At 41.6% G+C, this 15,673-nt stretch overlaps 2 protein-coding genes and 1 pseudogene across 4 annotated transcripts in view; 1 reads left to right on the top strand and 2 right to left on the bottom strand.

The window, feature by feature from the left end:
* Positions 1-479: 479 nt before the first annotated feature.
* On the bottom strand, positions 480-4,763 carry LOC136432341 (zinc finger protein 678-like; annotated as a pseudogene).
* A 111-nt stretch (positions 4,764-4,874) lies between these two features.
* Positions 4,875-7,337, bottom strand: LOC136432342 (ribonuclease P protein subunit p20-like). Its single transcript, XM_066423535.1, has one exon. The coding sequence runs from the start codon at positions 7,302-7,304 to the stop codon at positions 6,855-6,857; it is 450 nt and encodes a 149-aa protein (XP_066279632.1). The 5' UTR covers positions 7,305-7,337; the 3' UTR covers positions 4,875-6,854.
* A 209-nt stretch (positions 7,338-7,546) lies between these two features.
* Positions 7,547-15,673, top strand: part of LOC136432340 (eIF-2-alpha kinase GCN2-like) — a 47,363-nt gene continuing 39,236 nt past the window's right edge. For all 3 annotated transcript variants that reach the window (XM_066423533.1, XM_066423534.1, XM_066423532.1), the window contains exons 1-8: positions 7,547-7,815; positions 8,533-8,651; positions 10,328-10,430; positions 10,970-11,143; positions 12,332-12,424; positions 13,213-13,525; positions 14,423-14,571; positions 15,511-15,621. In XM_066423533.1, coding sequence (XP_066279630.1) covers positions 7,705-7,815; positions 8,533-8,651; positions 10,328-10,430; positions 10,970-11,143; positions 12,332-12,424; positions 13,213-13,525; positions 14,423-14,571; positions 15,511-15,621 — 1,173 coding nt within the window. In that variant the 5' untranslated portion in view covers positions 7,547-7,704. The remainder of the gene's footprint in view (positions 7,816-8,532; positions 8,652-10,327; positions 10,431-10,969; positions 11,144-12,331; positions 12,425-13,212; positions 13,526-14,422; positions 14,572-15,510; positions 15,622-15,673) is intronic.

Here is a 15,673-nt window from a genome sequence, read left to right as displayed (position 1 = left end):
TCTCAATATCAATCCATACATTACATAGCTAAAGGTAATTTGTTACTGAAATCATAGTACTGGATCAAAGAAAGGGGTGCATTGCATAAAATGAGCCATACAAAGCTGAAACTTGAATAATCCTCTTATTCTTTATGTTATGTAAACCTGTATCTTCACTCTAGACTATCTGCTAAAGAACAATTTTTTTCGCCCTGTCGCTCCAAGTTTTTCCTGAAAAAATCCAAGAATCAACAAATAGAAATGGTGTGGTCTAACAAAGATGGAAAACTACTTTCATTTGATTCTCCAACTGTGTTAAGAATTGACAAGTAAGAATTAACATATCAGCGACCATTAGTAACCATGTGTAAAGATTATGTAATTTTCCTTTTGTATGCTGTACCATCTGCCCCAAATATGTTAATATCTAGGCATTGCAAACAAAAGTATACCGGTCTCTAATGAATTAATGAATGAGTTGATTGATTTCGAATTCCTTCAATATCATGACCAAGACTTTATTGTAACTGAACTGTAACAGTATAAATAACAAAATGATTTAACAGAAGGGACCTAAATTGACATAAACTTGTGTCTATCATCTTTACAACTATCAATAGAATTCAACTATTAACTGAACTGTAACAGTATAAATGACAAATTATCTAACAGAAGGGACTTGTGTCTATCATCTTTACAACTATTGATAGAACTCAACTATCAAGTAGACTGTATCAGTTTATAAAATCAAAACAGTTATTGACAAAATAAATTAAATGTGATGCTGTCCTTCAAAGAATAAAGTGATATCACAAAGAAAACTTACTTGATTTTCTTCAAGCTGAATGAACAAGTCCATACAACAGACTAACTCTACCTGTATAAACATTAAAATTAGCTTGAAACTATTTTCTTCCTTTATCTACAGCTACAATAACAGAATGCAAATCCAATGCTAAGAAATGCTATAATAAAACCTGAACTGTAACAAAATGAATGGCATAAACATATGTGACAGAAAGGACCAAAATGAACACAGCCCTGTGCCTGTCATCTCTACAGCTATCAAATTAAAACTAGAACCGAATAAGTCTAGGTTTAACCTTTTAACCTCTAAACTGTAACAATTGAAAAATACATTTGCAATTGTAACAATGCCATAGGGGAAATGGTGATGCCACTACTTCGCAAAGTTTAACCCTTTTTCAAAAGTACAGCTGGTCAACATTGCCTACTAACGTGCAATCCACTTCAATATGCTACCAGTTGGTTTTAGACAAATCTTTTACTAATAAAACAGAAAACTAGATTTTACGAAAAGAAACCAAACAAGGATTAAATACCATAGGCTTCACAACTAACTGAAAGGGCATCAATGGACTGAGTGCAGTATACACTGTACATGTATTTGCAAACATTATCTATTATTCAACTGTACCAGAGGGAATGAAATGAACTAAATAAACCATTTCTAGCATACTTATGATGTGTCTAATCTTTTTTTTTACACCATTCTCTCTTAAGAATTCTCAATCAGGAAGGTGTGTTTTATGTGAGTCTTCAGATTAGCCAGCTCACTGAACTGCCTGCTGCATTCCTCACACCTGTAGGGTTTCTCTGGTGTGAGTCCGCATGTGTCTCTTCAGATTAGCCAGCTCTCTGAACTGCCTGCTGCATTCCTCACACCTGTAGGGTTTCTCCCCTGTATGAGTCCGAATGTGTCTCTTCAGATGACCCAGCTCACTGAACTGCCTGCTGCACTCCTCACACCTGTAGGGTCTCTCCCCTGTGTGAGTCCATATGTGTTTCTTCAAATCCCTGAGCTGACTGAACTGCCTGCTACACTCCTCACACCTGTAAGGTTTCTCCCCTGTATGAATTTGCATGTGGGTCTTCAGACTACTCTGCCTACTGAAGTGCCTGCTGCACTCCTCACACCTGTAGGGTTTCTCCCCTGTGTGAGTCCGCATGTGTCTCTTCAGATTACTCAGCTTACTGAGCTGCCTGCTGCATTCCTCACACCTGTAGGGTCTCTCCCCTGTGTGAGTCCGCATGTGAGTCTTCAAATCACTGAGCTGACTGAACTGCCTGCTGCACTCCTCACACCTGTAGGGTTTCTCCCCTGTATGCATTTGCATGTGGGTCTGCAGACTACCCTGCCTACTGAACTGCCTGCTACACTCCTCACACCTGTAGGGTTTCTCCCCTGTATGAATTTGCATGTGGGTCTTCAGATTACCCTGCCTACTGAACTGCCAGCTACACTCCTCACACATGTAGGGTTTCTCCCCTGTGTGTGTCCGTATGTGATTCTTCAGGTTACACAGCTGACTGAACAGCCTGCTACACTCCTCACACCTGTAGGGACTCCTTCTGGTGTGAGTCCCAACAACACCTCTGCTGATGTCATTACAGCAGTTCTTTGTAGTCGCCATCAAATCACTTCTGCGTGAAGAGAAAGCAAAATAAATGAAAATTTAGCAATGAGAAGTTTGTAGCAGAGGATTATGTTATAATGGACAACACAACATCCTATTGGAGTCAATATGGCTAAATGTTACAACATGTGACTGAATGAGAAATATCAAATTGCCACTGTGTCTGCAACCCACCATTCATTGTGATTGATATTTGCACATTTTGTACCACAAAAAAGTCATAATTTGGTACACCTGAATTCAACATTAAGCGTTATTGATTAATTCCTTGTTACGCAAGAAATAGCGTTTCAGCGGGTCAAGATTTCAAAACAGTGGCCCTGCGGGGAAAAATTCTTATTGACAGCTTAGCAATAGCCTCTGTCATCTAAAATTGGACGGGACTGTGTCAATGTGGCAGCATGACCAGTTGTGCGTTGCCTGCGCTAGCGGATTTGCGGAAAAGGCAGGCTACCCTACCAGGCCAGGCTACCCTACCAGGCCTAGTCTGTTACCCTTTCTGGGCCCCCAGGGGTATGCATGGGGGTTTGGCCTGTAATGGAATTTCCTAAAGGAAAACTGGAAAACTGTGCCAATGGCAATACCAGCTTTGGGTGGATATTAAGAAAGGCAACAGATAATCATTATAATTGGGGTCCCCATACACATACGTGGGGTCGTGTGGCGCAACGGCAGAGCGTTTGGCTCAGAACCCGAGTTCAAATCCTGTCATGTCATCAATCTTGTGCCCTTGGGAAAGGCACTTTACAAGACTTTCCTCACTCCATCCAGGTGTTAACAGGTACCCGACTTTGGTTGGGGAAGGTCATATTGAGGTCACCTGGTGGCGACGAATGGCAGCTGCCCAGACACTTGCGACAATTCCACATAATGCAAGTGTGGATAAGATATGTATATGTATATGTTGTGTATTATATTAAACCTGTACACCCTGCATCAATTCAGCGCTAGAAAGGCTGCCATTGCGGGTAATTTCTGACCAATAAAAAACATTCTAATCAATAAATTGCTGAGGGATGGGGTGGGGGAGCAATGAAAGAAAACAACAGCACTATACATTGTAAAAACACACACAGGCTAACCCACAGAAAAATACACAATTTCAAAATTCTTTAAGTGTGATACATCTGTTTTGAATTTGATGGCAAACAAAGGTCCTACCATTGCACCCCTCCCCTTCAATCTTAACATTTGACGGCATCTTCTGTTGTATACTTGGAATTTGCTTAAAATGACTCAGTATTGGCTTTACTTTCAAGCTGTTGCCTTCCGTCCAACTCACCCTCAGCTTGGATTGCTATTTACCCAGTTTTTCCTTTAAAAAATTCTACTATGCGACTAATCCCCATACATAGCCTTGAGGCTCAGAAAGCGTAGTCTGGCAGGGTAGCCTGGCCTGGCAGGGTAGCCTGCCTTTTCCGCAAACCCTGCGCTTGCAGATGGTACCCGGTTGCCCGGCCAGGTTTGACTGTATTCCTTCCTCCTCATGGGGCACTCCATAGACGAGGTCTAGGTTGTGCCCACGACGAGGAAGGTATTATTCAAAAGTTTCGAAAATAGTAAAATCACCTTCCTTCCTCGCCACGTGTATAGAAACGCCCTCCCAAGGTCGCCATGGCCGTTCAGCACCCAGGACAAACCACACATTGAATCTGTCGCAAAACCGTAACTTGAAGTCTATCAGCTTCTACATCATTTAATCAACCTAACATAGGTCTTACCTGAAAGTTATCGACGATTCTAACGGTAGAAACTGACTGGTCCAAGGACAAAGATAGATGAAAGATAACTTGTACACTTCGGACAAGGTCGCACTACACAGATTCTCAATCCGCCACCCCGTGACGTAACGGTGAAAAAATAGTGCGATAGAAATATTGAACCGTTCATAAACATCGTAACGTAACGTAAAGGCCAGCGAAAAATGTATGGTGGAATTTTACGTCGCCTTTTAGATCGTATGAATCATTGAATGAGATTGGCAAGATTGCCAAGTCGGCGTATAAATCATGCGAATGAACTTTACAGCTGTCGGGGTGAGTCGGCTGCAGTCCCAAATAGCCCCGCAACTTTTCTGTTTTCAGATATTTTGTAGATTGCACCCTCAACTTTAACGTAATCGTTTGTCGTTATTCTCTTGTGCATCCTACTAGTACTACAATTTCATCTGCGTGGATATCGGTGTTGAGTCCCCTTCAAGCGTTTAATCATGGTACTAAAGCGCCGACCAGTGATCCGTTGCAGTACTGCAGGCTTGAAACTTTCGATAGTTCGAAGTCTGCAGTATCGCCACGAATCACTAGTCGGCGCTTCAGTACCGTGATTAAACGCTTTAGGGTCAGTCTTGGCTGTTCTTATGCAAAACTTCATTCTAGTTTATCAAATTGCTATGTTACTTTTAAGTTTTGATTTTATCTTAGGCCAGGGCAAGTAAATTTGATATATGACATCCTCTGCAAACAACAGATTTAGTTTTATTTCTCCAGATGAGGTAAAAAGCAATAAAAATAAAACGCACTAGAAAGGCAGTACTTTCGAGAAAACACAGGACATGTCCCTGCCATTAATAAATGAAGTATGGAACGGCGTTTCTGTTTAGTCAAGCTACTGTTATTCGAATTGGGTCCTATATCCCACATTCCATTGTAGTCATCTTTCCTAAAGCTACCTACACCTTCCACAATATGAGATCCATATACATGTATAGCATTATCTGTATGGGAAATATAAAGTTTCTATATAAATAATGGAAAAACTGCAAAGGTCACTGGGAAGCTATCAGCTAATCAGGTTACTTTTAACATCGCTAATTTCGGTTCAGAACAAAATAATAGCTGTTTGTGACAAAAAAAGGCTAGCTCATTAATCATTAATGAGCAATTAATGGCTGTTTGTGCCAAATAAGGCTAGCTCATTAATCACTAATGAGCAACTGCCGCCCCCAGTACCCAAAATGTCCGTTCAAAAGAGCAGGACAGAGACCAGGAGGTTTGCAGAGCATTTCCCAAGCGCGTTTCAGCGCCGCGAAAGGAGGTTGTGGCATAACAAGCACCAGGGCCATTAAATAGCTAACATTACTAGAAATCTGGGAGATACCTAGTAAGTATGCATCTTGAAGTAATAATTGATATTGCAGGCAAGCAATGTTCTATCATTGCCCAACTTCACCACTAAACACGGAGTCTGTGGTTAGCAAGCGAAGAGTCAGCGGTTACTACGGAGGATATACATGTGTATCGATGGTACTCAGGCTATGAATATTACTGTGTAAATGCATTCAAGTTCGCGCGGTTTTTATTTCGCGCTATTAAGGGAACATTGCGTGTTCACGGTGGTTTTAAGTTCACGGCAGCGCTATAGTCACATACTGCTACAGTGTTGGACAAACATTTTCACAGTGGTTTTAAGTTTGTGGTGATACGGTCGTTGTGAAAACCGCAAATATGTCAGAAGTCAAAACCTGTCCTGGTTTCCTACATTGTTTCTTCGAAATGTAAACAATTGTGACCAGAGAATGATCAAGATTTTCCAGAGTATATCTAGCAAAAAGTCTTAATGAACTGTCTTTAACCGGAAGATCATCAGCAATGTCTTGTGAAACTTATGGTTGACAACATCATACAATAAGTTACAACATTACAGGCACTTCATTGTTGAGACATAGTCTTGTGACAGAGTGAACTGGCCTAGAACCAGTCAAGGGAAGGGTTTCTCCTTCACAAGTGAACTTAAGCCCCCCTCTCACTGGATCCGCGGCACGCTGGTGTCGTCCCTACGGCTGATCGAATTAACAAAGCACTCAACAAATTTCATCAACAAAAAACAATTTTTTTAAAGCTTTGTGTGTTTTGTTGTCTTCTTGGTCATACTTGTACGTTTTGAATGGTATTCCCATTAAAAAGTCAAGGGTAACACAAATCCAGTTTAGGACGTAGGGACGCTGCCAGCGTGCCGTGGGTCCAGGGCGAGGGGGGCTTTAGACACTAAGAGTATGATGATGATGAGTCTTGAACGATTCATAGGACTTGTTTGTATCGAATTCCATGTACCACAGCGACCACCGTGTCACACAGAGTTCCAGTTCCAGTTCAGCATGGTATGAGATTATGGTGAAGCACATTTTATCACAGGGATGTCCATGTGGCTGAACTTGTAGCAGCCTCACAGTTGAGCTCCTGGTTCCAATAAGTTGGTAACTTGAAGACTCTGGTTCAAGTCCTGGGGTCAGGACATCTTGGTTGGGGCTGTCTCCGTCTTTCTCGAAGGGACATCCCGTGTTCGAGAGACAGTGACTCGAGCATGTTAAAGGGGAAGGGCTAGCAACCCCTCCCTGTAGAAAATCTAACCTAACCCGGAAATGCTACAGAATAAGTGAGGAAACTGCCTTATGTGGCACTAGTCACTACAATGGTTCGACTCTGAACGAACATTTTATCAGGAGCTGAGTCTGAAGACCCGGATGTGGACAGCGGAATTGTTTCTTGACTGAACCTCCTCGGACACATCGCCCTTCTCCGGATACAAGTCATCTATCAATTCCACCGTGGACGTGTTGGTAGACGCCTCAATCGTTCCCAGCCCTCTTGTCTTCAGCTGAAGCGCTATGTTGATGGCTCTGTTGATAGCATGGCCCAATCCGTGGATGAAGACTTCATTCGAACCTGCATCCAACATCCTCTGAGCTCTCTCCAACTGTCCTTTGAAGTTTGACTGCATGTTGACGTAAATGTCGTTTTTCCGTTTGGGAAGCTTCCGTGGGAGTCTCTTACGTAGTTGGTACTCTTCTTCGTCCATAGGTGGAACAGTGTCTGCGAGTTTCTCCACGATTTTCTTGTCTTTTTTGTTGGAAAGGGAGTCGCCCACCCGCTTTGCTGCCTCTGCCATGACTGCTGTTCAACTTTGACCTATAGTGGAAGTTACCACTGTATGGATGGGGTTACAAAGTTTATTGTATCACGCATTAAGATGACAAATTATATCTAATAAGTATGAATGAAATAAAACTATATACAAAATATTTTAAATGATAAATATTACTGGATTTAGGTATCTTTAAGCAATTCGTAGATGAGTTTGTAAAATTATGTTGAAAAAGCATCCCCTAATTCGAAGAGAAGTGGACTATTCGAGACAAACATGGCTGCGAGCGGAAGGTTTGCACGAAGGTTTTTGAGATATTTTGCACAAAAATGACCGAAAATGTCTGTTTCGGATCTTCTAAAATCATTAGGGCCCTAACTGTGCACACGGAAGCCCCACATGAACAGCTCCAGACGTCACAAAAATGGCAGACGCGGAGGAAACGTACGAAGAACGCCAGGAGAACGAAGTAGAACTCCTCTCCGCTGTTTACGTTGACGACTTCAAAGATTTGAGGGGCCAAGATGCATGGAGGGTCTGTATAGTTTCCGCCCTGACATTTGCTTTGCCTTATGATACTGTGAAAAATGGGCCAAATAGCCAAGCTGATGTTTATAAGAATATAACTACAAATATTCGGTACATATATTTATTTTAATTCACAGTAACATAATTTACAAAATCAAACGAGATAAACTTTGAATGAGGTTCAGTTAATTAAGTGTTGGGAAAACATCTTTGAAACTTCTTTTCGTTGCATATTAAAAAAAAAAAAAATCAGTAATATAATCTCCCCCCCCAAAAAAAACATGAAAAAATCAAATGATATAATCTTTGCATCAGGTCGCCTCGTTTGTTGGGAAACCATCTTTTAAACTACTTTTACAGTCTTTAGATTCTTTTTCCCCAAGACCTGTATATTTCCATCCTTGTGGCCATGGCTTGAATTGAAAAGAAATATGTCTTGAGTATGACTAGACTTGAAAGAGCGGAAAATTGTGTACCGGACTTCGGTTGGTTGGGGAGGTAACAGGTGATGGAAGGAGGGCAATGGGCTCCGCCTTCCGAAATACCATACCCTATAGATACAGTTGAACAAGCCACTGCCCTCTGGACTAAAAAAGGCTCTCAAAAGATACTCTGCCGTAGTCCTCAGCATGATGAGGTTGAGCACATAATCACAAGAAGAAGAAGAAGAAGGCTAAGGGACTACGTTCACTTTTACCTTAACATCTGCCATCTCTCCTCCCAGATTAAGCGGTCACCTGAAGTGTGCCTGACCCTGGTCCCTCAGCAGAGCATGCACGGCACAGGAGATGTCTACGCTAAAGTGGACCTGCACATCAAATGTCCTCCCAACTACCCAGATGTGTAAGTCTCCTTCAATGTACTCAGCTGGAACTTTTCTAGCCTGGCTACCATCCTCCCTGTTGGCTCAACCTTTTTTCTTGCTTGTAAGCAAAAAGTTAGCCTGGATGCCAGACAGTTTCCAGGGCCTGCACAGGCCAACTCTCGGCTCTAGGGCCAACATGCCCCCCTAGGAAATTCAACAACAGGCCCCCTAGAGTTAGCCTCTACCAGGCTCCAGAGGCGGCTGGATCCAGAAAGAGTAGAAATTGGCCAAATAGACATGAAAACATGAAAGAGGAGTTAGTTTGCTATGTACAGTTTTGATGGCATATTGGACCCTCTCTCTGTAGCCGACTCCCTTAGCATACTATTCACTCTATTTGGCCAATTTCTACTATTTTACCAGCCATTCGTGGAGCATGGTAGAGGCTACCCCAGAGTTAGACCCACACGATAGGTATTATAGAGATCGGGGGTCTGGTATCCAGGCTAGCAATAAGTTAGAGCCATCAGTAACTACGGAGGTTGGTACCCAGGCTAGAACTTTTAAACTTTTTTGCAAATATCTAGAGTGATAACATTACAGTTGTCTTTGAGACGTATATCAAAGGAAAAACTTTTTATATTTTACACCACTAAACCTGAAAGAGGTACATGTAAGTGCACATGGGGTTTAGAACTACATTTTCACTGTGGCATCTGTGTGGCATATATATATAGTGGCAGAGCTATGAACCAATGAGACCCAGGTTCAATCCGAAAAACTCTTGCTACAAAAAAGATTTGCACTTGATGAGGAGTTCTGGGGCTCCCCCCATCCATGTGCAAGCACGTCCAACCCCCATATATGGGGAATAAAAGACGTAAAATTGGAGAGAGAGAGATTTGACATTTGTCAAAACGAGTGGAAAAGGTTGTATATTGAGTTGGCATTCAATAGACGAATTCGTACGGCACAAACTGATTGCGTCATATGGGGTACCCGGCAAGCATTTAAACAGTAACCGCCACGTCATTGCGCGATTTCGAAGGCGTTCGAACAACATTCCCCGTTCGAACGCCCTCGAAAGAGCGCGTTGACGTGGCGGTTACTGTTTAAATGCTTACCGGGTACCCCATATGACGCAATCAGTTTGTGCCATACGAATTCGTCTATTGTCCCCATGTTACTAGTAATATGTAGGGAGGGGTAGAAAAAATGTGGGAAAGACTTTTGTGTCTAGAGGGTGTTGTGGATTAAGAGAAATTCTACTGTATCCTGGGGAGAAGTCAACACTGAAAATTTATCCCTTCTTTGCATGTCAAATCTGGGAGATACTGGTTTTAATCCCTTCCTAAGTAAACTTTCACCCCTCTTAGAATCGTAGGTGTGACATTTGCTGCTACCGTAATCGTCAATCTCATTCTGAAATGTAGAAAAGAAATAATCTGTTTTGAAAGGTAATTTATCTTCTTACCAGGACTATCAAAACATGTTATTTAGGTCTTTAATGAAACCTTCAGTTTTCCTTCCTTGAAACATATTTGATAGATACGATAATACTATTTTAAGTATTTAGTTACATTGCATAGACCTAAAAGACTTTTGAAATTCAAACATTTATAATTTATATTCCTGAAGTTCTCACCTTTTATATGAGCCCTCTTTTTCTCTTGTATTTGACATTTTTTCTCGTTTCTCTTTTGTCTGATTCTAGGGAACCAGAACTAGATCTAAAGAACAGCAAAGGTTTGTCAGATGACAGTTTAAGACAACTGAAACATGAACTGCACAAAATGGCTCAACAAAACTTAGGGGAAGTAAGTACAATATCATAGCCATCTGGTTTGTACCTACAAGTTTCCTAATTCCAGAGACAAATTTCAATAGATAGAAAGATTATGCTGTTTTAAAGTAAATTTTATAGATGTTGTATAATTGTACAAGTTATGCTTCTTATTTTCATCTAGATACTGTAACAGATATTTGTCTCATATTATCATAGATCTGTGTGTATCTATTTGTGTAATTGCATGATGAAAGCAACAGTTGGCTATTATATGCACGGTACAAATACTAATTTACATACAACTTCATTTTACACTGCATGGTCCTGTAAATTAATCTCTTTTTGCAGCAGAAGGGTGTTTCAACTTAACTGCAGTTAAAACAATTCTGTGGTACAGTAGTATTAAATGCCTTCAAAAAACACATATTTGTGGAGTCAGGAATTTGCGATGGAGAGGTTACTGTGAATTCAAAACAAACATAAAACACGTCAGATTTATAGTAGTGTACATAAACCATTGTTACTAGTAAACCCTATTTACTACATATATTTTGTACACGTACAACGTAGGTGATGTTGCTAAACCTAGCCCAGCATGTGCAGACGTTCCTCCACGCCCACAACAAGCCTCCCCGGGGTTCCTTCTACGAAGAGATGATGTCCAACAAGCGCCGACAGGAGGAGAAGGTTGCCAGGGAGATACAGAAGAAACTGGATGTGCAGAAGAGAATACAGGAAAAAGAGGTATGATTTGTATTGTATTTTATGTCATACCTGGGCTGCGAAAACGTTTGATACGGGTGTTCTGGACCGTGTGATAATTTTCCGGATCACACGGGTTCTAAGTTGTATCAAACGGGCTTCCATAGAATATCGAGAATGCATTTCGAGTGCGCCGCTGTCAAAAATTCAAATGCCGGATTCGAAGGTTGGAATTGATGTTGTTACGATTTCTTTGTTCGAGGACACAAAATCTCTCAACGTCAGGTGCATTTAGCATTGAAATGTGTGTGTTTTTCGGGTTGGTATGACATGGATAAAATACAACACGGTATATTCCGCATCACCCTTGGTCCCGGCCCTCTCACGGGTGCCTTCGGACGTTGGGCGATACGACCCGCGGTCAGGCCTGTACCTCGGGCGATACGAAATACACCGTGTTGTTTTCTATATATACAGTCTTCAGAGGAAGCTTGTACAAAGACATTTGTCTACACATTCAGGACGAACTTCATCCGTTTCATGTCATGAAGTATACATTTTTTTGGATGGATGGGGTGAATTTTTGTCTGTCCCAACAAACGAATCTCCGTCCCGGGACAGAAGGACAGGTCCTGGAGACTGCCCTGATCAATTCTATAATATGATTCTAGCTCCAGTTTGCTCCTCTGATCTCATCAAAGAAGAATATGTTTTACTTTGATTTGTCAAAATTCTTAGTGAGCTGGTACAGACAACTTTTAAAGACCGGTAGGCAACCTCGCCAACCAACTCCCAACCACAGATGACCTTGCTCACGACTAACTCCCAACCATGGTCTGGAGAAAGTTGGGTGACCATGGTTGGCTAATTAGATAGAATATTGCTTCTCTACCAAATACATGTTCATGTAGGGATAGATTAATGTTCAGTCGAAATGTCAACAATTTATATATTTCCAAATCCAATACTTCCCAATGGCCTTTGTCCTAATACTGTAAATACAGAAATGTTCGCGGTGGTTTTATGTTCGCGGTTTTCGCGGTGAGCTTTCAGCGCAAACTTAAAACCACCATTTTGGCTACCTATTGCTCTAGCGCTACTATTCTTTCAAACGCGAAATTAAAACCACCGCAAACACCCCATTTTCTCCCTACCGCGAAATAAAAACCACACAAACTTAAATGCATTTACACTGTACTACTATTGTGTTTGTTTCTGTCCCGTCTTTAGAGGAGAGAGCTGGAAGAGGAAATCACCAGGAGACAGGAGATGATCCGGGAGGAGATGAGGAAAAGAAGAAACCAGAAGATGGAGCAGGAAGATGTCAGTTACCCATTTAAGAATCAAAAGATCTTTTCTTCAAATGCTAATTTTTTAATGAATTTAATTGTTATGACTAGTGATATGTATTTACCTCCGTAAAGACGGAAGTACATGTATTGTAATCATGACTTAGTGTTTGCTTGATTGTTTTGTTTGTTTGTCTTGGTGCGAGTCTACACTTATGTAAATATTGCAGAGTGGCAGCCTCCGCAAGATGTAAAGAAAAAAATGGTGTAATAGGATACTCGGATAATGGGAAGCCTGGTTTAGCACTCGTCCAATGTTTGTTGTTGAAAGATTGGTTGTTTCATGCGCACTGCATTTTGTTGACTTAGTTTTCAAACCAAGATTGATCTCCTTTCAAAGTTTCAATACCAAACTGATTTGGCAAAAATGTAAGGCTGAAATGGTGTAATAGGGTGCTTGGAGAATTGGAAGTCTGGTTTGCCACTCATCCAATGTTTGTTGTTGAAGGTTTGGTTGTTTGATGTGTATTATGTAATACATTTTGTTGACTGAATATTCAAACTGGGGGTGTCCCTGTGGTGTAGTGGTCTGCGTTTCTGGTACTTGCCACATCTGGTTCAAATTACTTGGACCAGAAGGCCCGGGTTCAAGCCCCGGGTAGGACACTTCTGGACAAGAGGCGCATTGAGTCATACCAAAGACTTTATAAAAATGGTACATACTTCTGAAACAGTATGGAAGTTAAACACACTCCACTGCCACCTTATGGTGTGGGAGGATTTTAAATAACTGACTTTTAACTAATTTTCAAACTGTTGCAGGATAGGGACAATGAAAGCAGTTCCTCGGAACATGCCAGCCCCAAGACAAGCTTGTCCGAGTCTCCTTCCTCAGAGAATCTGTCTTACAAGAGACAAGGATCTCCCATTAAGGAGACTCCAACTAGAACTAGGTCACAGAGCGGTGGCGAGAGACAGCAGTCTCAGGACAGACAGACAGTGTTCAGGAGACAACGGTCCATCTCAGAGAGTAACTGTGAAAATGGGGAGCATCAGAAATACACAGGACCACAGGTTATAGTCTTCACAACAAGAGGGGAGAGGTCGGTCAGTAAAGGAAGGTGCATTGGAGCAGGCAAGTTACAGTTTCTTTGGAATTATACATTTTCTTTTTTCATTTCATTTGAGGTGAAGTATGATGCTTTTTCAAGTAGCTAGTGGTAGTGCAATGCGGCTTCGCTACGGCTCGCGTGTTTGGCCAAAAAAAAGCAAGCACACCAGGTCACCCCTACTCTTCTCGATAAGTGTGTTGGGTACTTTTACGTGCAGAGGTTTGACGCTTGAGCTCCCTCATACACGGGGGCGTGACGGGACCTTTAAGTATTAATATGCTTGAAGCTGTATTGGCAGGTTTGCTGACATTCTATGTTCAGTTTTGGTTGTGCACCCCTTATATTTTCTGTAAATGTTAACTACGGTAAATTTAGGAAATAAGCTTTATTGACACAACAAAAAGAACAGACTGAAATAAAATGCAAAAAAAATCTTAGAATTCTACTTACTTAACAAGATAAGCTGGTATACATGTACATGAATCTCTGATATCTTTAGGTTTCCAAAAGTGAATTTCGAGGCCTGTATTGGGAAGAACAGTTATTGATATAATGAAGGACGTTAAATGGAGGTCCCGTGTTTGGGGAGAGCCACACCCCGCCGCACCACACCTTTCGAAAAAGAGTAGGGGCATGCCCCGGTGTGCGATGGTCCCAATCCTTCTGTCTGGAGTTGGTGATTCACTACAAATCACCCAGATGGAGGCCTGGCGAACCTCCATCTCGTATCAGTCATACAGTGATTTACACCATTCACCCAGACGGGAGAACTGGCGCATCCCCGTCTTGTATGACAGCCAACGAAAGGGTATGTCACCCCGTAAAAAGGGCGGTATAACCCAGTCGTAGCGAAAGCATGTCGACTGATGATGATGATGATTGATATGATAAGAAGGATGTTCCTTAACGTTCTCCCTTAGGTCCCAAGAGCAGTGGCAGCCTGGTGTATGTGGGTATGGACAACAGCTCCGGGCAGGTGGTGGCCATCAGGGAGTGGGTACTGAAGTGGGCCCATGTCAGCAGGAAAGAGGCCTCTGAACACAAGGACATAGCCAGGTGTCTCAAACAGGTGATAACATCATAATCACTGACAGCTGTATGTGGTCCCTTAGGCTTTACCAATATAATCCAAAAACCTGGATTTTGAGATGTCAAAATCATCTTGCCTCATTCTGGGTACTGTAAATCTTGAAATGGTTGCAGTGGATTTATTTTTCTGTTTTTGCAGTGGCCTCTTACTACAAAATCATGACACTGTGGATACATGTATGTGTTTTGTATTACTCTTGCACTAGACAATTGTACTGCAAATTTAAAACACTCTCCACTATGTCCATTCTAAAGCTCAATTAAAACCCTTGTCTCTGAACCCTCTCCAGATCATGGTTGGGAATTAGTCATCTGTTTATGGGAGTTGGTTGGCTAGGTTGCCCACTTGTCTTTAAAAGTTGTGTGTGCCAGCCAACCATAAATTTTGTAAAACCAAGTGGGAAAAGTCATATTCTGCTTGGATGCGATCAGAGGAGTGAACTGGAGCTAGAATAGGATAGATCCCAGGCCAAACCAGCACCAACATTGGTGGGGACTGGTCAGGAGCAAAGTCGTGAGAAGTTTCTGAGAGTTTAACTTACTTAGTAAACGTACGCTCGAACCAATCCAGAGAGCTTCCTTCACAGCACTTTATCCTCTATGGTCGTTCGTAGTTCCTTAGTATCTTGTTAGTTTGTGTCACTACGTAGATTGTCTAAGTAGGTGACTCTGGGTCTACCCCTACTTCTTTTTCCTTTAGTGGTAGGCTTCCAAAGAACAAGATGGTATGCAGGGATTTTGGGATGTCTAATTTAAGTTAAAAAGTTGAAAGTTTTAAAAGTTTAAAAGGAGCTTATTATAATAAGTGACTGACATTACGGTGTTAGAAAGAAATTAAGTGGAATCTTCTTGATTACATTTATGATATTGAACTTTTCATGATACGATAATCATTGTTTGTTGTCCTTTCTTTCTTCAGCTGTCCAGCTGTGAACAGGAACTGTTGAGTTTACTGAAGCTGGATCACCCAGGTCTGGTTAGGTACATGGCCATGAAACACAGCCAACATCAGAACACTATCATAGTACAGGTCAGTTGTGCAATATTTCTCCCTTTCCAGTTTTGCAAAAGTCATTGTTAGA

Source organism: Branchiostoma lanceolatum, chromosome 4, assembly GCF_035083965.1.
Source record: "Branchiostoma lanceolatum isolate klBraLanc5 chromosome 4, klBraLanc5.hap2, whole genome shotgun sequence".
NCBI classification, from domain to species: Eukaryota; Metazoa; Chordata; class Leptocardii; order Amphioxiformes; family Branchiostomatidae; genus Branchiostoma; species Branchiostoma lanceolatum.
Note: the sequence above shows the minus strand (reverse complement) of the source record. Positions and strands in the feature narration are given on the sequence as shown.